A 27825-nucleotide genomic window follows, 5' to 3' on the forward strand; every position below is an offset into this window, starting at 1 on the left:
ATTCTAGACTCTTTTAGAAATCCACTGTCACTGTCATCAAACTCTCATTAGAGAGAGTTTGATCATAATTGTTCTCATGCCATAAATTATCAGATGTCAGAAGAGTGACTGATGACTCTGTGGTGAGTTTTGTAGGTTGATCATGAGCTATTAGTGTTCATGAGCTTCACAGAGCACTGACTCTGAAATATCACACTCTTATTAGTCACATTAGATCAGGACAAGGTAGTGTGTTTCTGCTCTAAAGCTCACAAACAGAAATATAATGGAACCAATGACACAATCAAAATTTCCATTTGTCCTGCTCACAGTGAACAATATGATTCATCTTCAGTTATTTGTGTATATTTTCATATCTGTGCATATTTGACAGTTTCTGTGGTAATTTTCCATAACCTCATGTTTGTATGACAGATTTTCACTAAACCTGAAGTATTAACACATATTTGACCTAAACATTTGCAGTAAAATAATGAGTCTTCTTCACACAGTAGTGATGGATGGGCTTTTAAAGGAGTCATATGATGCGATTTTCAGATTTTCCTTTCTCTTCGGAGTGTTACAAGCTCTTGGTGCATAAAGAAGATCTGTAAAGTTGCAAAGACTGACGTCTGAAATCCAAAGAGATATTCTTTCTAAAAGTTTAGACTCATCCACACACCCCTGAAACGGCTCGTTCTAACACGCCCCACATATCTACGTCAGTATGTGGGAAGATTTGCATAATGCCGCCCAGATGTTCACGCAAAGTAGTATTGTTGTTGCCGCCGCCGCCATGTCGTATAGACGCTGTGTGTTTCACTGTGAAAGCAAAACTACTTTGTTTGGCCTTCCAAAAGAGGACGATATCCGCTTCGTCATGCCTAGAGCTGATCTGTGCTGGTTGCTGAGGAAATACATAAACTTTGCACTGTGGATCGCCGAATGGGGTTTCACCGTGGATAAAGCGGACTCCAGCCCGGGGTCATCACATGTGGTTGCTGCAAGACCAAGGTACACTCCTTCGTAGAAACCACCTCTGCTCACTCAAGGCCACGGTGTGTGACGCTGTTTCGTTGAGAAAGCGAAACTGCTTTGTTTTTGCCTTCCAAAAGAAAACACAACTAGAAATCATGTTTATATCACGTTTATAATGACAGGCAGCTTGTTTGTTAGGCTGCCGTCTCTTTAACACCGAACGCAATCTGAATCTAAAAATACTGTATATGTGGCATTAAAACATTGCATTCTGAATGATCTGATGTCATTTCCAGGATACTTTTACTTCTCTGTTCTTTCCTGCTACTTCCGAAGGTGATTTCACTTGTGCACCCCCTGTCATTTCTAATAATATCACAACGTTGAACGCGTCAAGTATAAAAGCCTCTAGAATTTGGGCTTGTGCGCGCGCAGTCTGCAGAGGCTCGCGGAGCGGAGCCAGGTGAAAGTATAAATGAGCCATCAGACCTGTGTGCTGCACGCAAACAAGATGCAAGTTCTTTCCGTTCCTGCACTTAAATCATTTTAAATCACATTAAAATGCAAACACAGGAATCGTTAAGCAGAATTGAAATGCACACGTCTTATATGACAAGATTTACTGAATACCCTGTTTCTTGGAAATTTGGAACCGGTTAGAAAATGGAACCGGTTTTCAATACCCAACCCTACTGACTATTGATCATTAAGATCCTCAGAGAGGAAGAACAACGGAAAACTGGAAAGAGTGTGTAAGTGAAGGGTGTTGTGAATGTGTGTAGATGTGTGTTAGTTACAGGATCAGAGAATGACACTGTTCCTCTGTCATAGTCCAGATACACTCTCACACGATCAATATCCTGATTAACATGGAAACCAAATGGTTCAGACCATCTTTCCTCATCATAGTTCACACTCCAGACATCAGTGTCAAAGAAAACATATCCCTTCCTCAGGTTTGATGCTGTAGTTACACCAAGACTCCAGTATTCACTCTGTTTAACCTCCACATCCCAGCAGTGTGTTCCTGAGTTAAAACCCTCTGAACCCAGAACACAGGGATACCAGTTAAATATTTCTGGACTATCAGGAAGAGGTTAATAGCCACTGTATCTCACACTGGTCAGATCATCAGAGAGAATTAGACCTGGATGAGCCATGTTTGGATCCAGAATCACAGGAGCTGATGAGACACAATCAACAGATGCTGTTATTCTGACGTTCATATAATGATCAACAGTGAACCCAACACAGATTATTATTATGAATTTTCACTCGTGTCCTGTTGATCAAACACATCAGACATTTTCCTCTCATCACTGTCAGTCATTCTCTGTGTGATTTATCAAAACTGAAAGTTGAAGTCAGAAACAGTGAATGACATACTGAAAAGATATTTATTTCATTTATGCTGTCATTTATATTAAATTATAGTAAGGAGCTGTTTTGATATAAAATCTTACCTTTGTACAGAACTTTACACAGTGCTTTCATATTCAAAAGAAATAAACTATAACCCAATAATCTTGTATTAATTACAAAGCTATTTACTGAATGCCGCTTACTAATAATAATAACAAACTTGTTATTGTTAAAGGGGTCATGAAGTGCATTTTTTGTTATTTTATAATGTTCTCTGTGGTTCACTTACAAACTTAGTGTGATTTCACATTAAAAAAAAAACATAATTTAGAAGTAATAGCCTATTTTCTACACTGTTTTTAAGCCTCTCAGCAGAATAGTCTGTTTTTATAGGCAGGGAGCAAGACTCTCAATTAAACGCCCACTGCTATCATTGGCTCAAAGTTTTGCTTATTAAAATAACAGATGGACGCTGCTGGGACATACTCTGAAAACAACATGGGTCATTTGGGTTAAAAACGTATGAATACACAGTATATACCAAACGTTAAGCAAATCTGATGCAATCTGGAGCTCTTTGCTAATTTTCCCCCGTTCTAACATCAGACATGACTATAGACAACAGAACCCATTATAATCAGTGATTCTGTGTACACTGGATGAGGCACAGATTGACACAACAAATCCCCGGCAGTAAACTGATGACCTGCTCTATTTCTGACATACTCCAAGCATTCGTGCAGCTTCTGAGCTGAAAGAGAAATTGATTCGTGACATGACGCAACAGTGCTTGCGTACAATCTAGATACAGTGTTAGGATCACAAGGAAGGCAATTCAAAGATTATTTTTCACAATTTACTCTACACAGTGTCTTGTGATCTTGTAATGTCATCTGTATGGTTCTGTTGATGGAGTAATCCTGTGTTTGCATCTATCTTGTATTTCCTCTCCTCCCACTACAAGTGTGAATTGGTGGGCGGGGCTAAACAGGCAGTGATGTAGAAGCAGGCGTTGATCTTCTCCTGTGGAGGCGGTCACACTATTACATCATAAAGTGGCACATTCCAAAACGAGTTGTTTTCGGAGCTTGGTTTCAATAAAAGTTGTTTTGAAACTTACAAGGTATTTTTATAGTACAATGACCTATTATATGTCAAAAGATGATGGGAATTTTTATTTCTCAGTTCATGACCACTTTAAGTAAAACTACAACTAAAATTATTAATAATATAAATCAACTAAAACTGAAATAATAATTTTATATTTGTGCGTGTGTGTGTGTATAAATGTTTCTGTCAGTCTGATGAAATAACCAGATGAATAACCTGATGAAATAATCGGTGTATTTCATTAGACTGAAAATGGAAAGTCAAGCATATTGAATTCTGGGATTCATTCATTCTAAAAGTAAGCTGCTGATTTTGTTGCAGTAGATCATTTCTTTATTCACACATAATGCTGAAATCTTTAACTCTCCACCCATATGTATGTGTGTGTGAGCTCAGAACTCACTGTTCTGGACGACGTCCTGCATCTTCTTCCAGACTCTGAAGGGCAGGTTGCCCAAGTAACACGGCACATGAATCAAAGCTCCAGGAGGTGTCTGTGGATCCGGATATGATGAGATCTGGACTCTGGAAGAATATTCAGGATCAGAACTGCAGTGGCTTTGGATCAGAAGCAGAGAGACCAGAGACACCAGAAGATCACTCACCTTTCCACTGAGGCTGGAAACTCCTGCAGAACAAGCACACCATTGATCATCAACAACTCAATCAATCAATCAACTGAAAGACCTTCAGAAAACAGATTTCACTGGCTTTCATCATCTCCTCCATGTCTTTGATCGTGTGTGGACGAGCTGAGATGTGTGTGTTGATCTCCTCCAGCTTTTAAAAGCCTTTTACCTGCTCTCTGTGTGGAAAGAGTTTTACACAGAAAGAACCATTTGGTAACTCACTCTTCAGAACACGCTTTACCTGCTCTCAGTGTGGAAAGAGTTTCATATGTAAAAGGAATCCTGAAGAAGCACATGTTAAGTCATGCTGAGCAAAAGTAGGGTTGTCAACCATTCCGTATAATACGGAATTGTCCTGTATTTAAAGCATCAAAGAAGACATTTACACAACCCGTATTTAAGACATACGCAGAATGAACACCTAGACCAGGGTTTGGCAATCTTTTAGGCATGACGTGCCATTTTTAATTTTTCTGGTTAACCACTGTGCTTCACGCTCTGCTTCTGTGAACAAACCCCGCCTACTTTGATTTGATTGGCCATCTCAGTCATTTTGACATTGATGAGCGCTGTTAGACCGCTGAGGCTTTGATCTGAAGTGCCTAGTATGTGCAGCGATCTCGTGCAAGTTAATTTCTTACACTTTAATAGTATTTATAGCGCCTAACAGGCTGTGTGACTATGAGACGTTATTGTCTCAAAATGTACGTCAGTATGTAGTTTTCCCTACTGCTCGCGTGCCAGTGATTATCTCTCTGTGTGCCACTGTTGGCATGTGTGCCGTAGGTTGCCGACCCCTGGCCTAGACCATATGAATAACAGACTCAGAATAAATTCAGAATTAACCATTCTTTTTGGACAAGTGTTTGATTTGTGAACATAGCCCCTCGAGGAAGGTTTTAAGACCAAGCGCAATCCTCTGCCGGCTGGTCGCTTTTTTTTCCATCATGTGAGTCTTCACATGTAAAATTATCCAAAATCTGTCAAATGTCATTGTATGCTCAAATATCTACCAGTGTCCACCAAGATGATGGAAACTTGTAGCAATAATATTTTTCCCCTCTCTCTCTGATGGATGTCATTTTGTGTCAATTTTATGTTCACTATATACCTCTCTTCTTGAAAGAAATGTGTAAAAATAGACATGTAAATGTGAATTTTCTGTTTACATGCAAAACACTACCACACAAATAAATGTACTGTATGAATTCAAATAAAACATGCTAATGCATACATTTGTTGTGCCTTTTGTTGTGTTCATCGTGAAAAGTGTTTTTTTTTTTTTTTTTTTTTTTTTGAGGGGGCACAAGCAACATAACTTATTTCCTGTTTTTGTAGTATTGTTTTGAATTTTTCTCATCAGTGTGTAAGATGAGGTTAAGAAATGCGTTTAAGCATTCAAAAAATTAGACCTGCACTTTATTTCAGTATTGAACATTGAAATAATGACACTGACTATGATGGCTGGATTAAAAAAAAATGTTTGTTGGATGACTACAACATAACATTAAGTAATTGCATCTATTACATGTTCAAATAAAAATGTTAAGGTTTTTTTTTTTTTTAACAAAGATTTATCAAATGATAAACCTCACAGAATCAGAATTTAAAGAAAGGCATTCAAAGAAAAAAAATGAGAAAAGTATAGTCTAGTAGAGATAATGAATGTTGATGTTTCCCCTGAAACCACCGTAAACAAAGCAGCATGTTTATAAAAAATGCTTTAGCACTTCATAAAGGTGAAAAAAAGACAGCCGGTTCCCTTCAGAGATACATTCATAAAATTTATTCATACTTTAATTCATAGAATATCCCTCTGTAAAACCATTCACTGCCTTCCTTCATATTTTCACATAAAATGAAACCAAGGTTGCTTGCTGTGCCTGTGTGAGACTGTTGCTAAATTTGCTCAATGTAGGGCATAATTTATGTAATTTTTTAAATCGCAGCATTAAAATAACTTTTTAATGATCATCGAGAATTTCATCTTGGTTTGTCATTAAACTTTAATCATTTTATCCCTATTCGTAACCCTCAAACTAGAGTGACCTATACATGGCGGGGCAACCCCCTTGGTTGGAAGCCACTGCTCTAATGTGATTCTGACATAAATACTTCACTTGCTGCATTACTGAAGGAATTTTTTTTTTTTTTTTTTTTTAACAAACCTCTTGAATGAATGATTCAATGGCAATTATGATTTTTAACATTCATATGTCTTCACCCAGTAGCATAATGTTGTAATGATATAATCTTTTGCTCCGTTTTAATCACAGCTTAGACTCTTTATAAGCCTATACAAACTTTAATCCCATTAAATTTGTCATAACCTGAATTATTGTAAGACATAAATAATGATACTGTTGTGCTTAGATTTTTATTTTTTATTTTTTGTCAACTGCTTGCACATATTTTCAAAACTTTGCCTCTTTTTTATTTTCAAAACTTTACACACAAATCCAATAATTGCACACACAAAATGCAACATGCCTCACATCTCTTGCAAAATGAAGCACTGTCTTGTAAGAAAAGCCCAAAAAAGACAGTGGACACATACCTGGAATGCATGAAGAGAACAGTATGGACTGTCACTCCTCCAAAGAGACCTTGAGGTAAAATATATTTTTTCATTTGACCTTTGTACACTTTTTCACAGTAGTCCCTCAGGGAGACATCATTATTGCAGGAGTATTGTTGCCATAGCTCTACTAACATTTCCTCCATTCAGGCACTGGACACGCTTACATCCTGATGCTCATGTCATCGGAAATCGCTGGCTCTCCATTGATATGAATGAGATTGTGTCAATTTGTCGCTGTGTTACTCTTAGAGTGAACGAGGCGTTACCTTGCTACTACTACCTTACTAAAACTTTGGTGTGTTTGATTCATTTTTCAGCATGTTTTTTGCACAATTAAATTGAGTTAAAATCGCCAGCAAATAAAAGTTTCTTAGCAGATGACGTGTTCTTTTATGGGACAAAATTGACCGAGCCCAAGGTGCAACCCATTTGGGCCCCACATGGGTGTGTTCACTGGTTGATTTCAATAGTCGGTAAAAGTTTACTGGGAAAAGTCTATATTATAGTACACAGAAAAAGAATATGCACATTTGAATTTATAGAGTACATTTATTTGTGTAGTAGTGCGTAACATGTTAACAGAACAAGAATCTAATTGTTCAGAGAGCTTGAGCATATTTCATAGATTTATAGTTTTGAGAGAAAAAGTTCACATCCTGAGAATTGAAAAGTGTTTCCAAACTGAGAGCAGATGAAAGGCTTTTCTGAAGAGTGAGTTACCAAATGATTCTTAAAGTCTCCTTTCTGTGTAAAACTATTTCCACACTGAGTGCAGCTGAAAGGCTTTATCGCAGTAAGAATTAACATTAGGGATGGGCATTTTCCAAAAATATTGCATTTGAATATTTGGGCACATCAAAAATTAATATTCAAATATTTGAGAGATTTTTTTTTTTTATCAAGTTTTTGTCACGTTTCTGAGCAAACTTATGATTAGCCGTTATTCACAACAATGTTCTACAACATTATGTTATATTTCAAGGTTTCATTTTGGTTGGGAATTTTTTAAAGGAAATTTTTTAATTTTAAAAAAAAAAGGATTCAAAATTAAGGGGAGCAAATGTAAAAGTCAAGCAGACCATGCCAATTACAGTACAGAACGTACAAGTCGGCATATATTTATCCTGTTTATAATTTTTCATATGTTAATGCTGAGAAAAACAATAATATCCACATGCTCGGATGAAAGATTATTCCTCAGTCTGATAACAATAAGAAAGTGCACCAACAAAGATAACGGGTGCTTAGTTTCTTAGCGCTTTGTGTTAACCACTCTCCCTCGAGGAAACTTTATATATGTCTCAAGATCACTTCACTATCAGATACGCTCTCTTCTCGGCTCATTTGAGTACAGCTGCACTTACCTGCAGTCATCAACGCAGTGATGGACAGCTGTCTTTCCTCAGTCGACTAGTGTTTGGATTTCATGTGATTTTTCATTGTGGTGGTGATTTTATGATTAATTCGTTTCACAAATTCATTTGATCAGAAGTAATTACATTTTGTCAGATCATTTAGTACGATCATTTTGATCAGAGTTATTCCAAACTTCACGAGGCAGATGATGACATTCTGTGATAAAATAGTATCAGCTGTTTTGCGGTTTTGTAATAATGGTTATGGGGTTGGTGTTGAATAATGGTTGTAGAATTTTCGGGTGTTGGTGGTTTCAGTATCGGTGCTGGCAGGAGTTGTAGGTGGGTGGGGAGTGTTTGAACCTCAATACTCATGGCTGAAGTGTCCTTGAGCAAGGCACTGAACCCCCAGTTGCTCCCCGGTCGCTGGATATATAGCTGCCTACTGCTCCGGGGGTGTGTTCACGGTGTGTTCACTTCTCACTGCTGTGTGTGTGCACTTGGATGGGTTAAATGCAGAGCACCAATTCTGAGTATGGGTTACCATACTTGACAAATGTCACAACTTTCACTTTTTCTTTTAACTTGTTTGTGCGTTCAATTGGGTGGGTCAGTGCATTTAGTTATAACTGCTTAGGATTTATCATGGATTCCCTGCATTAAAGACCAGCAAATCAACACAGAGTAAAATTCGAAGTGTTTTTATTTTTTCGAAAATAAAAATTACACACCGAATATTCAAATGTTTGACTATTTGTGCACACCCCTAATTAACATGTGCTTCTTAAGGTTTGCTTTACGGGTGAAAGTGTTTGCACAATAAGAGCAGCTGAAAGGCTTTTCTGAAGAGTGAGTTACCAAATAATTCTTAAGGTCTCCTTTCTGTGTAAAACTCTTTCCACACTGAGAGCAGCTGAAAGGCTTTATTCCAGCATGAATTAACATGTGATTCCTAAGGTTTTCATTACATTTGAAAATGTTTACACACTGAGAGTAGCTGAAAGGCTTTTTGACGTCTGTTTTTTTATTGCTGCAACTCACTGATTTTTCTCCATTGACATCATGGTCTTTCTGATCCTGATATTTCTCCTCCACTTCATTCAGATCTTGTCATGCAAAATCTTACACATAACTTATAATAATCTGGGCCGGTGGCTTGTGTTCATGCAGGGAACAAGGGCATCCTTCATAAAAGCATTGTCCTAAAAAACACAAATAACACCAGTAAAGAATACCTTTTATTTTACTTCTGACTTAGGGTTAATGTCAAATAGTATGATTTATATGCATGTTGGCAGTGTACATGTCTTTGCCCTGTGAGAGTAAAAAGAAAAAATAAGCAGACTACCACTTGTCATATGAAATAAAGAAACTCTCTAAAAAGTCTCAAACTACAACTGATATAAAATAATGTGAAAATGATTTATACATGTGCTCAAACCTCTTCATAGACGAGTTTCAGGCAGGCATTTCCAATCTGCAAGAGAAACAATCAAAATAACTAGCACACACACAAACGTCTAAGCTCTTTAAACAAAGAAAACAAATAGCATAACGTAACATGCAAATGTTACATACATTACCGTCAATAAGTACATATATAGACCTATCTGTTAACATATTAAAATTATCTTCTAATCGACTCGTAGCCAATCATTTAACTTTAAACGTTGCAACGTTGCACGATTGCTGAACAATAATAACTTTGGCGATTGTTTAACATGCCTCTAATTCGTGTCGCTTCTGTTCTGATGGCTCATACTGTACAGCCTCCCTCTGCTGGACGCATCAGGAACAACAGGGCCGTGGACTGCCTGCTCCAGGCCTGCAGCCTCCCCCTACTCATTATTTTCGCTCCTCTCGCCGCTTCACACTCCAGTCCAGCGTGGCGCTAAAACACACACGTTTGTTTCCCAAACACCATTAAACCTCAGAGGAAGAAGATTAGTTTCACCGCGCTCTCTCTGTTGTTTTGCCGTGATGCTGGTTTAATACAATCTGTTAGAAAAGTTGTTTCTGTAAGTAGAAAAATACAGTTTTGGAATCTGTTCAATAAATACCTGTAATATTCTCATCCTCTCAGTCGTGACTAAGTTTTAAAGCAAGCAGGAATATCTGGAGGAGTATCATCTGAACTGAGATCTGCTGCTGTGAAGATGGAGTTTGTTAAAGAGGAGAGTGAAGAGAACACGAGTGAACCAGAAACCTGGAGAATAAAACACGAGGAACCAGAAACCTGGAGAATAAAACACGAGGAACCAGAAACCTGGAGAATAAACCACGAGGAACCAGAAACCTGGAAAATAAAACACGAGGAACCAGAAACCCGGAGAATAAAACACGAGGAACCAGAAACATGCAGAATAAAACACGAGGAACCAGAAACCTGGAGAATAAAACACGAGGAACCAGAAACCTGGAGAATAAAACACGAGGAACCAGAAACCCGGAGAATAAAACACGAGGAACAAGGAGGTTGGTCTTTATTCTTTATTCATCTTGAATGACTGTTTGAATGACAAAAAGCTACCCCCCCCCCGTGAAACCATCATACCCCCAACCATCCCCTTTAGATTAATAATGTTGTGTGTTATGTAAAGTTTATCATGCAAATTAAATGTTAAAATTCTGTACTTATGATAATTCAGTGGTTTTCAAACCTGTCCTGGAGTACCCCTGTCCTACACATTTTGTATGTCTCCATCAATTATCACACCTGATTCAACTCATCAGCTCAGTGGCGACTGCAAGACCTGCAGTGGGTGTGTCAGATATAGGGAGACATACAAACCTTGCAGTGCTGGGGGTAGCCTACTTCATGGAGAGGTTTGGGAAACCCTGTGGTAATTCACAAACGAATTAACGTCGATTGGCCAATGAAAACTCTGTACTGTAACTAGCTGCGCACAAGCTGAAGCAAGTTTCCGTCATTTTTCGTGCAAAATGGTTCAATCGCAAATTTTGAAGTTCTTTAAAAAGAATACAACAGAAGGTATGATTTTTCCTTGATTAGAATTTCAAGACATTCCCCTGACAATGTCATTGTACTGTATGTGTGACTGTGAGGGACTGAGAGACGATATGAGAGCTTACGAGTATGTGACCTACTTTGCAAAAAACCCCAAACAAAAACACACCTTGAGAGTCCAGAAGCATTCACTGCGCGATGAAGCCCATTAGAATGCAGTTAGAATGCCCTTAATTATTAAAGCAATGAAAGAAAAAATACTCACATATGAGTTTTTATGTTTTTATAGTCATTGCACAAGCAATGCACTTTTCCGAATATCAGCATATAAATATGTTAATAATTTTATACAACAGTGAACAGCAACGCGGTGTTTCATTCCTTCAATGAGTCGGTTTTTGAATGAATCTTGAGCCAGTGATTCAGCGGTCCATTTACTTGTTTCGTTTCTAATCGAATTGTCCGTTTTGAACGAATTATTTGATTTGAATGATTCAATAAATCATTTATTAAAACAGGGATTTGCTGCCACCCACGGGCTGCTTTATTGTCATCTTTATTTATTCATGACAGTCCTAAACCAGCCAAGGTGCCAGCACAAAAACACATTGAGCAAAATATTATTTAATTAGCAGTACTGACCCAAAATTCCTTCATTTCAGTCCCCGGAAGGGAAAGAAAAGGGAGAGAAAAAGAGGTTAAAAAGTTTTAGATTGTTTGATTGTTTTATTTTTTTATTTTTTAATAAAATTTTTAGATTTTTTTTGTAATTTTTTAATAATTGTGTAAAATTAGCTATTGGGTTATTTTTATTATTTAGAATTTTCTGAAAATTATGACGTACAATTTTCCCTGATAGACTTGCTGCGATAGACGGTGCTGATGGTGATACCAGTGTTAAACCACAATTACGTCACTTGCCCACCGGGGCACCAACCCCCACCTTCGTTTTGATTTAAAAATCATTTAGTTCAGTAAAAGAACAGACAATATACAATTAAAAACTGAACGCGGCTGCTCATTGCAGCTTGCCGAATGACAGTCGCGTCACAGATCAAATTTCATTTATCCAGTGATAGTCATGTGTCATATGTCATCAGGGATCACTTTTATGAATTAACATTTCTTCTTTTTTTTCTTTTTTTTTTTTCAAGTTACTGACAAATGAAATGTTTTTGCCTTCTAGATTTTATTAAAGAAAGTGAGGAGAACAAAGAACTGAGTGAAGCAGAGAAAAAAAATCATGTCAAAACTGGAGAAAAATCTTTGAGTTGCTCTCAAACCAAACAGAATGATTTGAAGAAAAGAGGAGCCAAGAAATCATTCACCTGCTCTCAGTGTGGAAAGAGCTTGACAAGCAAATATAGTCTTCATGTTCATATGAGAATTCACACCGGAGAGAAACCATTCACTTGTGATAAATGTGGGAAGAGCTTCACACAATCGTTTAGCTTTAAGGTACACATGAACATCCACACTGGAGAGAAACCGCACACATGTGATCAGTGCGGGAAGAGTTTCACACGAAAAGAAAGCCTTATGACACATATGAGAATTCATACTGGAGAGAAACCATTCACATGTAATCAGTGTGGAAAGAGTTTTGCACACTTAGCAAACCTTAGGGTACACATGAACATCCACACTGGAGAGAAACCTTACAAGTGTTCACACTGTGACAAGAGATTCAGTCAGTCAACATCTCTGAAAAAACATGAGATGATCCACACTGGAGAAAAACCATACACATGTGATCAGTGCGGAAAGAATTTTGCACGGAAAGGAATCCTTATGACACATATGAGAGTTCATACAGGAGACAAACTGTACACATGTGATCAGTGTGGAAAGAGTTTAAAATTCAAATATAGTCTTGTTGTTCACATGAGAGTTCATACTGGAGAGAAATCGTTCACTTGTGATCAGTGCGGGAAGAGTTTCACACAATCAGCAAGCCTTAGGAAACACATGAACATTCACACTGGAGAGAAACTGTACTCATGTGAGCAATGTGATAAAACATTTTTGAGGGCTTCAGTCCTGAAGAAACACCTGAGAGTTCATACAAAGGAGAAACCACATTCATGTTATTTGTGTGGAAAAAGTTTAAGTTTTTCAATTTTGAAAGAACATCAGAAAATGCATACTGCTGTGGGAGAGTACATGTGTTCTGAATGTGAAAAGACTTTTACTACAGCGAGCAGTTTAAAACTTCATGAAAGCATCCACACTGGAGAAAAACCTCATAAATGTTCACACTGTGACAAGAGATTCAGTCGGTCAACACATCTGAAAACACATGAGAGGATTCACACTGGAGAGAAACCTTATAAGTGTTCACACTGTGACAAGAGATTCAGTCATTCATCAAGTCTGAAAACACATGAGAGGATCCACACTACAGAGAAACTATTATCACTCCACTGAATGTGGGAAGTGTTTCAATCGTTCATCTGCTCTACACAGACATACAAAAAACAATCACAGTAAGGCCCCTTACACAAAGAAGCACACTTAGCTGTATACGTGAATATTTTCTATTGTATTGGCGATTCATCCAGACGGATCCAGCATTTTGGGAGCCTGTAAACTTTATTTTTTTTTAAACCAGGTCCCAGAGTGGATAAATCTGAAAACGACACCATCTGGATAAATCTGTCCTAACCAGTCATAAAAAGCGACATGACAAAGAAACATTATCTAAAGTTTTCACAGTGAATAAAGTTCATCTTAATCTTCAAAACCAGGGAATTTAAACTGTGAGATTCAAATCATCAAAATGAAAATTTTGTCATTAATCACTTACCCCCATGTCCTTCCAAACCCGTAAAAGCTTTATTCATCTTCAGAACACAATTTAAGATATTTCAGATGAAAACAAAAATAACAACTTTATTCAACAAATCGTCTCCTCTGTCTCTCCCCACATCAAAGCTGCGCCACAAGGATACGTTTTCTATGTTTGTTTATGTTTTGTTTTGTGAGAAGTAAATTATACTGTCAAGGTCTCGTTTTATGGTTGTTGTGATGGCCAATTCATTCAGCAGGTGTTTTCCAAAATGGCGCTACGGTGATGTGGGGAGAGACAGAGGAGACAACTTGTTAAATAAAGTCATTATTTTTGTTTTCTTCGTGTACAAAAAGTATTCTCGTCGCTTCATAACGTTACGGTTGAACCACTGATGGCAGATGGACTATTCTGACGATGCTTTTCATACTTTTCTGGACCTTGACAGTCTAATTTACTTGGCAGTCTATGTGGGCAGTCACAAGCCTCCTGGTTTTCATCCAAAATATCTTAAATTGTGTTCCGAAGACATACAAAGCTTTAACGGGTTTGGAACGACATGGGGGTAAGTGATTAATGACAAAATTTTCATTTTGGGGTGGAGCTTCCCTTTAAGTGCTCTAAATGTATTCATATGTATATTGTCTGTGGAAGGCACTGGACCATAAAAATGCTTGACCAATCAAATTATTTGTTCCAAACATTAAGATAGTCTATCCTGTCTGCTTGTTAAAATATGTATTTGAATACCTCAGTGCACCCTGTTCATGCAGACATGATGCATCATCAGCGTGTTCATTACCCTATTGCAGGATTTTAAGTTTTGCATAATAGGTGCCCTTTAAATTGAGTTTGGTCCATAATTTTTCCTATTGTTTAATAAACTGCATCATAGAAAATTAATAAGCTTGAGGTTTGAGTCGCCTTTTAAAAAATGGGTCTGTGTACTTGAGAAAAAACACCTTGTGTATATAAATAGTATGATAAATAACTTCTTTTTAAAAAAAAAAAAAAAGTTTCTTTAAAATAAACACCTGCCTTGAGGGGAAAATTGAGGAATTTAGTGACATTTATAAAAACATTAATTTTTAATAAGATGATAATAAGAAATATAAAGTTTTTTTTTTTTTTTTTTAAGAGTTTTAGAAGAAAATAGCAACCAATTGGGTGGAATGGCCCATTTATATTAGGGAACCTTGTGTGATTTTCACTGAAATATTAGAAGAGAAAAATATCTCCTTTTTCTATTCTAATCCTCACTCACGAAGACTGTTGGTGTTGATCGAAAGCCGTGCGAGTCTATAACTTTCAGTTACTTGAAATTATTTGAGCAGATCGGATTTTTAACAGCACACCTTATAGGAGACAGGGGTAGCTGCAGCTACTAGCCTTATAGACGCACCAAGTAATTTATTTTCCCTCCTCGCGCCGCTTCACTCTCCAGTACAGCGGCTGGCGCTAAAACACATGCGTTTGTTTGCCAAACACAATTAAACCTCAGAGGAAGAAGATTAGCTTCACCGTGATCTCTGTTGTTTTGTCGGGATACTGGTTTAATACAAGCGGTTAGAAATGTTGTTTCTGTAAACAGAAAAACACAGTTTTTAATCAGGTCAGTAAATATTTCTTCTGAACTGAGACCTGCTGCTGCGAAGATGATGTTTGTTAAAGAGGAGAGTGAAGAGAACACGAGTGAAGTAGAAACCTGGAGAATAAAACACGAGGAACCAGAAACCTGGAGAATAAAACACGAGGAACATGGAGGTTGGTTTTTATTCTTCATTCATGTTACAAAGAGCTGAGTAGTAACTGATTACGTGTTAACTGTAGGCTATTATGTAGTCCAATTCCATAATTAAATGTAGTTTTAAAATACTTGTAATCAGACTAAAGTTACTTTTTTATTGATTACATGATTACATATTATTCACACAATAGCAATGCATTATTCATGGTTTACTGATTCTCCCAAATTCTTCTTTTTCGTTTTTTAACAGTTTCTTTCTAAAGTAGCCTGCCAATAATATACATTAAGAAAATCTTCCAGTTTTGTGGACATTCATACAAAGAACCCCTGGATTTACAAAAACCATTCATATTTTGTTTCAACATTGCATCAACTACTGATGGACATGTTAATTCTGATTTGAATTCTAACACACAATCTTACTTATCCATGTATTAATATATCTTTGGAAGGCTTTTGTCTTTCAAGCACATTAAATTCACATTATTTACATGCAGTGCAGGTGTTATGGATTAACTTGGGTTCGTGTTAAAGGGATAGTTCACCCAAAAATGAAAATGATATGTTTATCTGCTTACCCCCGGGGCATCCAAGATGTAGGTGACTTTGTTTGTTTAGTAGAACAAGATTTTTAACTCAAACTGTTGCAGTCTGTCAGTCATATAATGTAAGTGGACAGGAATCACGGCTTTTACTGCCACCTATCTCTCAAATGGACCGTTGACACTCCCAACTGAGATTGTAGATAGAGTTTCAATGGTCCATTTGAGAGATAGGTGGTGGTAATGCACATTTACAAGATTACAGTTTTTTTTTTCTGTATTTTTGATCAAATAAATGCAGCCTGGATTAGAGCATTAGAGACTTCTCTGATGACACAGTAACTTACAGCAGGGAAGTAAAAATCTTTGGTCTGTACAATGATTGTTAACGGTCATTAGGTCCGTCAGACTGAAGAAATTTTAGCGATAATGTGAACAAAAATATTTAAGACCTATCGAATCCGAATTTAAGACATTTTAAGACTTTTAAGGCCTTTTATAAGAAAAACATTATTTAAGACTTTTTAGGGACCCATGGACACCCTGTACATAACACACCAAAAAAATCTCATAAAAAAAACGCATAAAAGTAGTGTTAAATATTATATTTCTTAAAAATAGAACCAACAGAAAGCATATTACAGTAGTCAATATTTGAAGTGGATTAAAAAAGTTCATCAAAGTTGTCCTAAGACCACACAAAACAAAAAAGTATTGTTTTGGTTTTAGGACAACTTTGATAAAAGGTTTTGATCCACTTCAAATGTTGACTAGTGTATAATGAAAATAGCACTGGTCATAAAATGGAACCTTGAGGGACACCACAGGTTATAGATGATATTGATGATGGAAAGCTTCCAATTTTAACAGAAAAGGTTCTATTTTGAAGATCAGAAGCAAAAAAAAAAAAAAAATTCTTTGGGCAGTTCCTTGGCTGCCTACATGATACTTTAAAAGTTCAAATAGGATAGTATGGTCAAATGTATCAAATTATAAGGCTAAAAATCAGTTGAAACTATCTTCATCTCTGTGGTCTCCCATTGTTTTAAAATCGGTTAAGATTTGAAAAACTGCTAAGTGTGCGGCCAGCCTAAGCTGACTAAAACAATCTTTTCTAAAATTTTGGATAAGACTGGTAGATTAGATTTTGGCCAAAAATTATTTAGATCTGCAGGATCTAGACCAGGCTTTTTAAGAAGGGGCTGGACAACATGCTTAAGGCTTGAAGGAACGCCCCCACTAGTCAGACTGCAATTTATAATAGAAAAGATGCTTATGGGATCTGCAGATTCCATGTAGACAGCTGTAAATCATGTAGATTAGACAAAAACTTTTCACAATACATGATAATATTCTAAAAATGGGAATTATTATTATTATTTTGTTTTGCATACAGACAACAGCATTGTGAAAGGGATCCCCATTTGTTAAAACAGTAACATCATGTGCAAGTGTATTATGTGTTGAGTCTACACAGGTGCTTTACTGTTTATTTAAAAATGGGGGTCTCCAGCCCTGCTCCTGGAGAGCTACTTCCCTGCAGATCTCAGCTCCAACCCCAATCAAACACAACTGAACCAGCTAATCAAGGTATTCAGGGCTAATTAATTCCAGACAGGTGTCTTGGAGCAGGGTTGGAACTGAAGTCTGCAGAATGGTAGCTCTCCAGAAGCAGGGTTGGAGACCCCTGCTTTACAAAGTGACATCGGCAACTACTTGTCTGGCAGCATATTAGTGTTTTTAGTCATTTTCATGGATCTGTATGAAAAGGGACAGTTTTGAAAATGTTTCCGTCTGTACACAAATGTTTTCCTTGTATTTTCCAAATGTCCAAGTTGATTTTTATCTTTTTTAATGGTTTTATTTTAGGCCTGATGAAAGTGAAAGAGGAAAGACAAGATCTGTATGAGGAGGAGGAGAAACATCAGGATCAGAAAAATCATGATGTCAATGGAGAAAAATCAGTGAGTTGCAGCATTCAAATAACAGAAATCAAAAGGCCTTTCAGCTGCTCTCAGTGTGGAAACAGTTACAAACATAAAAGAAGCCTTATGAAACACATGAAAATTCATAGTGAGAAAAAGCCTTTCAGCTGCTCTCAGTCTGCAAACACTTTCAAACAGAAAGGAAGCCTTATGAAACACATGAAAATTCATAGTGGGGAAAAGCCTTTCAGCTGCTCTCAGTGCGGAAAAACTTTCACGTGTAACAAAAATCTTAAGGATCACATGTTAATTCATGCTGGAATAAAGCCTTTCTCCTGCTCTCAGTGTGGAAAGAGTTTTACACAGAAAGTACACCTTAAGAATCATTTGGTAGCTCACACTTCAGAAAAGGCTTTCAGCTGCTGTCAGTGTGGAAACACTTTCACACGTAAAGCAAACCTTAAGAAGCACATGTTAATTCATACTGGGATAAAGCCTTTCACCTGCTCTCAGTGTGGGAAGAGTTTTACACAGAAAGGACACCTTTATCATCATCTGGTAACTCACTCTTCAGAAAAGCCTTTCAGCTGCTCTGAGTGCGGAAAGTCTTTCACACGTAAAGGATACTTTGAGACTCACATGTTAAGTCATACTGGAATTAAGCCTTTCAGCTGCTCTCAGTGTGGAAAGACTTTCGTGTGTAAAGGAATCCTGAGGAATCACATGTTAATTCATACTGGGATAAAGCCTTTCAGCTGCTCTGAGTGTGGAAAGACTTTTACACAGAAAGGACACCTTAAGGTTCACGTTGCCAACACACATTTATGTTCAAACAACATGTAAAAGTGATTTTTGCATATGATAACCGAAACGTGTGTCCTGTGTAGTGATGGATATTGTTAAGGTTTTAAAGGTATTACTGCTCTTACTGATACAGCTGATCCAGCTGGTATTTTAACAGTATTCTTATTGGTTCTTTTTGTTATTTGAAAAGAAAAACAAAACAGACATTTTGAAGAAATTAAGAACACATTCAGGACACTGCTGACATTTTAAAATTTCTCAGTCCCTTTGGCCCAATTCTCAGGATGTGAACCTTTTTTCTGAAAACTAGTAAACTATGAAATATACTCAGCTCTCTGAATAATTAGTTTCTTGTTCACACCAGATTTGAATTTCTTATTAATTTAAGTAAGTTATGTTTTGGCAAGTGTGCAAAAGGATAAGTATTTTCTATAATTTGCACAATAACTAAATGAATTAACTTTCTTCTCAGACAAATTGTATTTTTTTTTTTCATCATGCGAGTCTTCACATAACAAATGATCCAAAATCTGTCAAATGTACTTGTATACTGAAATATCTTCCAATATCCACCAAGATGTAAACTTGTAGCAATAGTATTTTTTCTCTCTCTCTCTCTGATGGATGTCATTTTGTGGCCATTTTCTGTTCACTATATGTTTCTTCATGAAAGAAATGTGTAAAAGTAGACATTCAAATGTGTATTTTCTGTTTACATGCAACATAACTACACAAATAAATGTACTGTATCCGTTCAAATGTGCATATTCTTTCTCTGTGTATTATAATATTAACTTTTCCCATTGAATTTTTACCTACCACTGAAATCAACTTGCGAATAAACACATCCATGTGCGGCCCAAATGGGTTCCACCTAGGGCCTGATCAATTTTGTCCCATAAAAGACCACATCATCTGCTGAGAACCTGATAGATTTAATCTCCTTTGCTTCCAGTAGTGTACATTTTCATTAGTGCTTTTATCCAATCATATTTTAGCAATCGTGTTGCCAGGGTCAAAGAAATCTGCCTAATGCCTTCAGAATCAACAGTGCAGGTTATTTGCAAGACATAAAGCCAGGTTTAAGTTTTATACCAATGTTATCTGTAAGGTATAAATACGTTTGAGTCAATAAATGTTTGTTAGAACAGCGGGTGGACTATATTTGTGTCATTTTGTATGAGGATTGCACAGCTGTGGTAACTTGTTGAATTGTTAATTAGGTTTCTAGCTTTAGTAACAGCATTCATTCTTGCTACATGAGATACCTGTCTGTGAAGCAGTGCCCTGCATTTTTGTGTAATATTTATGGTTTCTATAGCTGTGGCATCATTATGATCGTATTAAGAAGTGGGATTAATTCATGTAGGATGCCACTGAAGGCCTAGGTGTGAAATGCACGGCCCTCCACTGCATCTTGGTTAAGTTTATTAATGGCAGGGTAACATCTCATTCACACTACAAGCAACAAACAGCAACAAAGTGACACGATCCCATTCATTTCAATGGAGAGCCAGCATCTTCCGACAGATGCAGTGATATGTGGATGTCCCTCCACTAGGGCTGTGCAAAAAATCGAATACGATTTTCATGTGCATCTCTTCAGTAAAGACGCTCCTGTGATTAGTAGTATATCTCCAGCACGTGCGTTCAGATCAGGGTTGCCAGGTTTTCACAACAAATCCTGCCCAGTTGCTTCTCAAAACTAGCCCAATCGCGTTTCCAGGAGGTTCCCCGATAAAAATTGCATCCCGGGGTTAAAAATATACGTTTTTGTCAGGGTTGCCCTGGTAATATTCACATTTTAGGGGCTAAACATCACGTTATTGGTATTGGGGTCGCTTCAACCCGCGGACATGAAAGACAACCACAGACTTGGCAACACTGGTTCAGGTGGAGCGGCATTTACTACACAGAGCCGTAGTCCACCGACAAGCTACACAAAATCGTTTTCAAAATCGACAAAGAATCGCCTGCGATTTTAAAATCGATTTTGTGTAGATCGTCAGTGAATTACGGCTCTGTGTAGTAAATGCCAACCAGTGTTGCCAAGTCTGCGGTTGTTTTTCATGTCTGCAGGTTGAAGCGACCCCAATACCAATAACGTGATATTTAGCCCCTAAAATGTGAATATTACCAGGGCAACCCTGACAAAAAAAACTTATATTTTAACCCCGGGATGCAATTTTTATCGGGGAACCTCCTGGAAACGCGATTGAGCTAGTTTTGGACTAGTTTTGAGAAGCAACTGGGCAGGATTTGTTGTGAAAACATGGCAACCCTGATCTTAACGCACGTGTTGGAGATATACTACTAATCACAGGAGCGTCTTTACTGAAGAGATGCGCATGAAAATCGTATTCGATTTTTTGCACAGCCCTACCCTCCACTGTGTTCCTGTATGGGAATGTTCTGATAACGTCCCAAATATCCTCTTTGTAATGTTGCTATGTTGCAAAATTCTGCAGGGTTGTGGCTCTCCAGGACCGACGATCGCCACCCCTGTCTTGGAGTCTTCACTAATGAGCTGATGAGTTGAATCAGGTGTGTTTGAATAGGGAGACATCTAAAATGTGCAGTGTTGGGGGTTCTCCAGGACCAGGATTGGGAACCCCTGCCACAGAGTATCAGTGCTCTGATGACGTGGGAGAGATGCAACAGGGCACACAGCTGTCCAAACTGAGGGAATGGCGTCATCAGACCGGGAGTAAGCAAACTTGTCGCTGAGAGCTTCTATGGATGTAGCGGTGCCGACGTAGGAGTCCAAGTTCTTTAATGACTGATATACATGATGGAGTGTTGTAGTTGTCACATTCCATCAGTTGAGTGGGCGAGTAGTTCATTATGCCAATCACACGGGCTCCACGTCTGTTGTTAGCCGCTAGCCACAGGGGCAACATGCAGAACAAGAGAAGAACTTTGCCCCAAGAAATTATCCGTGACGTGGCTGGAGAAATCAAAACCAGAAGAGATTAATCGTAGTGAGCACCAAAAGGAGCTGTAAGTTCTGGGGATGCAGGCAGAGCCAGGAGAAGCCACAACCAACCGCTACCAGCCAAGAGTCATCTGAGTCAGTAGGATAAGCATAACAGACCCAAATATTATATAGAAGTAACACCAGTAGTCTAACGTTGTGACTATTTTAGCAGTTAAAACTCAAAACTCATTAAAACTCAAAACTCAAGTGGAAAAGCATCCTCTTCCACTTCCAACCACTTTCTAACAAACACACACAGACCTCAAATAACAACTCTTTCTTCATTAGTTCTGAAGTGTTTTGAGAAAGTAGTTGATGTAATTTTACAGCAATCAAAAGATAGACTTGATCCACTGCAGTTTGTATTTAGACAGGGCAGGGGAGTCGAGGATGCTAACCATACATTGCTGAATTATCTGTATAGTCACTTGGAAAGGCCCAAGACTCATGCTAGATTATTTATTGATTTATCTTCTGCTTTTAACACAGTGAAGCCACATTTATTGGTAGAGAAATTAATTTTTTGTTTAATTTAATTTAAGTTATTGAACAAGTCTGGTGGGGAGGAGAATGTATTTGGTATCCAAAATTTACAAACTTGAGTTGTGCCTGGTTGAATTTTAATGTATGTTTGGGAAATTGTATACATATAGTGTATGCTTTTATGGGTGTACTGGTTATGTGTGCATGGATATGGTTAGTGTATTGGCACTTTGCTGCAATCTTAGTTTCCCTAACAGGACAATAAAGTTGAGTCTGAGTCATCAAACATTCCGCTCCCTCCTCCTGAAGAAAAATCATGTTCAAAAAGTGTGATGCTGTTATCCAATCGATCGATGATATAGGAGTGGGATGACTTTCTTTTAAGGTAATTTTTAATTTTTTACAATGTTTTTGTAATGTATTAATTAAAACAAGTAGGCTTATACTAATATTAATGATTAAGTATATACCTTTGGTTTGAATATATTTTATTAAGCTATAAATACGTGACTATATGTTAATATTGGTTCTCTGAGTTTATCACAGTTTGTGGGATTCTGCTTGTCCACTCGTCTTTTGAGGACTGGTTCTCTATGGGATTGAGATCCGAATTGCCTGGCCACGGATCTAAAATTTCAGTGTAATAATCTTTGAGCCACTTCTTTATCACTCTTGCTTTGTGACATGGTGCTCCATCATGCTGGAAAATGCACTGATCATCACCAAACTGCTCATGGATCTTTGGAAGAAATCACTCTTGCAGGACGTTTTGATACCATACTTTATTCATGGAAATCTTCTTGGGCAGAATTATGAGAGAGCCTACTCCCTTGGTTGAATTTTTCAAGTGTAAAATCAACAGTCTTCTCCAAAGGCAGGCCCTTTGAGCAGCTGATCGACGTTCCATTTGTGCAAATATTACAAACAAGGAGGAAAACACTAGGTAGGATTAGTGTGTTACTGATGCTATGAGGTGATTGTGCACCTGTGACTCTTATTTTCTTTTTATTATTATTACTGCAGAACTTATAATTGCATACAGGCTCAGGGGAAAATGGTATCTTTAACAATGAACAATCATAATGACAAAAACAACTATAATGGGTTTGTTTACATCATAGTATGAGATTATATACACAGGGAAAAAAAGATTAATTATCTTTGAATAATCATAAAATTCATATAATCATAATGCATTAAAAATGCATTTGTTTTTGTTTATAAGCCTAAGGGATGAAATGAGAAAATCAACAGGAAAAAGGGGAAAACAAAGGAGATTTAAGCCAGTTTTGCATGTAGATGAACAATTTTACACATAAAAGAAATATATTAATTGGTAATTACCATTGGTAATCAAATGGTTCAGGTCATATTTAGAAGGGAGAGGTTATTATGTGATTATAGGAGAGATTATAAGTGTAAGTGGACATCCATGACATGCGGAGTCCCACATGGATCAATTCTTGCACCCCTCTTGTTTAGCTTGTATATGCTCCCACTAAGTCAAATAATGAGAAAGAATCAAATTGCCTATCACAGCTATGCTAATGATACCCAGCTTTACCTAGCCTTATCTCCAAATGACTACCACCCCATTGACTCCCTCTGCCAGTGTATTGATGAAATAAAGTTGTATGAGCCAAAACTTTCTTCAGTTAAACAAGGAGAAAACTGAAGTCATTGCATTTGGAAACAAAGATGAAGTTCTCAAGGTGAATGCATACCTGGACTCTAGGGGTCAAACAACTAAAAATAAAGTCAAGAATCTTTGTGTGATTCTAGAGACAGACCTTAGTTTCAGTAGTAATGTCAGTCGAGCAACAGAAAAGGACAGTACTTTGTAAGTGTTTTGCCTTGTTTTTCTCATTAGACTACAGCGTGGTCGTTGTTGCTAGGAAACTTTGTTTCATTTACTGTGTTTTTTACCGTGGTAAATACATGATGAAGTGGTGTTTGTTCTCGCGTTTGCCTATCGCAGGTCTGCTAAATAGTAAGGCGTGACCAGCTGACTTCAATAACAAGTACTCAGGCAAATATTAAAGTGTTTAGTTTCACCGCAGCAGCGTTCGTGGCAGCCCTTGTGTGAAGCCTCCTCGTGTGAAGACCGATGAGTGTAAAGACCATCGACTCTACCTGCGTGACTCCACCGAGCAAGGACACCGACAAGGCACTTGAGTATTGATTTTCTCCCCTTCTTTACTTTTTGTATAGCTTGTTCTCAAATACTTATTTAGGTCAATTGTACTCACTATGTGCTTTCAGATCTCTACTATTACTACGAACACTCAGAGAGCACGCACTGTACGTCGGAGGCAGGCCTATCCCAATAATCTACGGCCTGTCCCTCTGACCTCTACTACTTCAATCTCTATTCCAGTTGGTCTCTATTAACAGCAGACTGGCAGTTCCAAAGCAGATTTCATTTCTTCTATTGCTACTCATTCCGGTCTCAACCTCATGGCCCCAACTGAGACTTGGATCAAACCTGAAGACACCGCCACTCCCGCAGCCCTCTCCACTAATTTCACTTGTTCCCACACCCCTCGTACAACAGTTCATTTGAATCACATTCAATTACTGTAACCCACCCTGTTAAAATCCACTTTGTGGTCGTTTATCGTCCCCCAGGTCAACTGGGAAATTTCTTGGAGGAGTTGGATGTGTTACTATCAAACTTTCCTGAGAGTGGTACACCTCTGGTACTGCTTGGTGACTTCAACATCCGCCTAGATAAACCCCAGGCTGCTGACTTCAACACTCTGCTCGCCTCAGTTGATCTCAAGCGAGCGTCTACTACAGCAACTCACAATTCAGGCAACCAACTGGACCTCATCTACACGCGCTGTTGCTCCATGGACAACACTTTAGTTTAGTTTAGTTCATAACTGCTTACCTCACACTTACTCCTGATGTGGCACACACTCCACCACAGGTCACCTTTCAATGGAACCTACTCTGAATCTCTCCATCTCACTTCCTTCACTCTCTCAGTTTTCAGCTCTGGACACGAACAGTGCTACTGACACTCTTTGCTCCACTCTAACCTCTTGCTTGGACGACTTTTGCCCACTGTCATCCAGACCAGCATGCACCACCCAATCTGCCCCCTGGCTGTCCGATGTTCTCCGTGAGCATAGCTCTAAACTCAGGGCTGCAGAAAGGAAATGGCATAAATCAAGAAACTATATCGACCTCAGTGTGTATCAGTCTCTCCTCTTTTCCTTCTCTGCAAATGTCTTCACTGCTAAAACATCATACTACCACAACAATATTAACAACTGTTCTGACTCCCGCACACTTTTTTTAAATTTTTCTTTTCTCTTTTTTGTGTGTCTACATCTTCTTTTTTATAGTCTTTTAAAAGAGGAGTTTTTGGTTTTTTCTTCACAAATAAGACAAGAACCATCAGTGACCAATTTTCCACACGCAGACTGTTGATAATTTCATAATGACTAATACACACTCTCTGTCCTCCTCTCCACTCTGAGATGGTTTCCAAACTTATCCTTTCCAATCATCCTACTACTTGTCCACTTGATCCTATCCCCACTCACCTCCTTCAAGCGATTTCTTCTTCAGTCATACCGTCACTTACTCACATTATCAACACCTCTCTTCACTCTGGTAAATTTCCCTCAGCATTTAATCAGGCTCAGGTAAGCCCACTGCTTAAGAAACCATCTCTAAACCCGGCACTTCTAGAAAACTACAGACCAGTATCCCTTCTTGCACTCCTGTGGTTTAAGTCCTACCTCTCAGATAGATCCTTCAGGGTGTCTTGGAGGGGTGAAGTTTCTAAGTCACAACTTCTTGCTACTGGGGTTCCTCAAGGCTCAGTACTTGGACCACTTCTCTTCTCCATCTACATGACGTCATTAGGATCTGTCTTTCAGAAGCATGGCTTTTCCTATCACTGCTATGCTGATGACACTCAACTCTACTTCTCATTTCAACCAGATGATCTGACGGTAGCTGCTCGCATTGCAGCCTGTCTGAGTGACATTTCTAGCTGGATGAATGACCATCACCTTTAGCTCAACCTTACTAAGACAGAGCTGCTGGTGGTTCCAGCTAACCCATCGTTTCATCACAACTACTCTATACAGCTGGGTTTGTCAACCATAACTCCTTCCAGGACAGCCAGAAACCTAGGAGTTGTGATCGATCATCAGTTAAGCTTCACAGACCATATTGCTACAACGACCCAGTCCTGCAGATTTACCTTATACAACATTAGGAATATTAGACCCTTCCTGTCAGAGCAAGCCACCCAACTTCTTGTCCAAGCTCTTGTTCTCTTCAGACTGGACTATTATAATGCTCTCCTGGTGGGCCTTCCTGCATGTACTATCAAGTCTCTACAACTGATCCAGAATGCAGCAGTGAGGGTTGTCTTCAATGAGCCAAAAAAAGCTTACGTTACTCCTCTCCTCATCAGGTTACACTGGCTACCAGTAGCTGCTCGCATCAAATTCAAGGTACTGATGCTTGCCTATAAGATGACCACTGGCATGGCACCAATATACTTAAACTCACTAGCTCAAACTTATGTGCCCTCCAGAAACTTGCGTTCTGCAAGGGAACAACGCCTTGTGGTGCCATCCCAAAGAGGTTCAAAATCACTCTCATGGACCTTTTCCTGGACTGTGCCCGGCTGGTGGAATGACCTCCCAATCTCAATTCGAACAGCTGAGTCTTTACTCATTTTCAAAAAACAACATCTTTTTCGCCAGCACTTGACCAACTAATACTAGCACTTACCTTTTTTTTGTCTATCCTATTCTTGGAGAGAAAAGAAAAAAAAAAACCTTAGCTACGGGTTCTGTGCTAGACTAACTGAGACTTGGTCTTGGCACTTGTATACTGTTGTTGTTCTCTCGTTGGTCTGATTGCTTCTATTGTTCTCATCTGTAAGTCGCTTAGGATAAAAGTGTCTGCTGAATGATTAAATGTAAATGTAAATGTATGTCATAGCAGTAACTAAATCAGCATACTATTCTTTCAAAAACATTGCAAGACTTAGATGTTTTGTTTCCAGTCAAGACTTGTTCATGCCTTTATCACCAGCAGGGTGGACTATTGTAATGGTCTCCTCATCGGCCTTCCCAAGAAGACCATTAGACAGCTGCAGCTCATCCAGAATGCTGCTGCCAGGATTCTGACCAGAACCAGAACATCTGAGCATATCACGCCAGTCCTCAGGTCCTTACACTGGCTTTCAGTTATATTTCAGATTGATTTTAAAGTACTTTTACTCATTTATAAATCACTCAATGGCCTAGGACCTAAATACATAGCAGATATGTTCACTGAATATAAACCTATCAGAGCACACAGATCATAGAAATACCAAGGGTTCACACAAAACAAGGGGAGCCTGGTTTTAGTTATTATGCCGCCTGCGATTGGAACCAGCTTCCAGAAGAGATCAGATGTGTTAAAACAATATTCACATTTAAATCCAGACTCAAAACTCATCTGTTTAGCTGTGCATTTAATAAATGAGCACTGTGCTACGTCCGAATTGATTGCACTGTGTAATCTTTTTCTATTCTTAACTGTTTTAATTCATTTTAAAGCAATATTAGTTTATTTTA

General features: G+C 38.2%; 2 protein-coding genes across 2 annotated transcripts; both read left to right on the top strand.

Annotated features, from left to right (window-relative positions):
* The first annotated feature begins 10415 nt into the window (after positions 1-10415).
* Positions 10416-13810, top strand: LOC109106563 (gastrula zinc finger protein XlCGF8.2DB-like). The gene is made up of 2 exons (XM_042719392.1): positions 10416-10469; positions 12149-13810. The coding sequence occupies exon 2, from the start codon at positions 12343-12345 to the stop codon at positions 13387-13389; it is 1047 nt and encodes a 348-aa protein (XP_042575326.1). The 5' UTR covers positions 10416-10469; positions 12149-12342; the 3' UTR covers positions 13390-13810.
* A 1023-nt stretch (positions 13811-14833) lies between these two features.
* Positions 14834-20407, top strand: LOC109052993 (gastrula zinc finger protein XlCGF8.2DB-like). The gene is made up of 2 exons (XM_042719390.1): positions 14834-15514; positions 17909-20407. Exons 1-2 carry the CDS (start codon positions 15406-15408, stop codon positions 18805-18807), a joined length of 1008 nt encoding a protein of 335 aa, XP_042575324.1. The 5' UTR covers positions 14834-15405; the 3' UTR covers positions 18808-20407.
* Positions 20408-27825: the final 7418 nt, after the last annotated feature.

Source organism: Cyprinus carpio, chromosome B3 (genome assembly GCF_018340385.1).
Source record: "Cyprinus carpio isolate SPL01 chromosome B3, ASM1834038v1, whole genome shotgun sequence".
Classification (NCBI taxonomy): domain Eukaryota; kingdom Metazoa; phylum Chordata; class Actinopteri; order Cypriniformes; family Cyprinidae; genus Cyprinus; species Cyprinus carpio.

Coding starts and splice junctions, on each gene's coding strand:
- LOC109052993 (XM_042719390.1), top strand. CDS start 15,406: ATGATGTTTGTTAAAGAGGAGAGTGAAGAGAACACGAGTGAAGTAGAA. Junction 15,515..17,908: donor AAAACACGAGGAACATGGAG/GTTGGTTTTTAT, acceptor GTTTTATTTTAG/GCCTGATGAAAGTGAAAGAG.
- LOC109106563 (XM_042719392.1), top strand. CDS start 12,343: ATGAGAATTCACACCGGAGAGAAACCATTCACTTGTGATAAATGTGGG.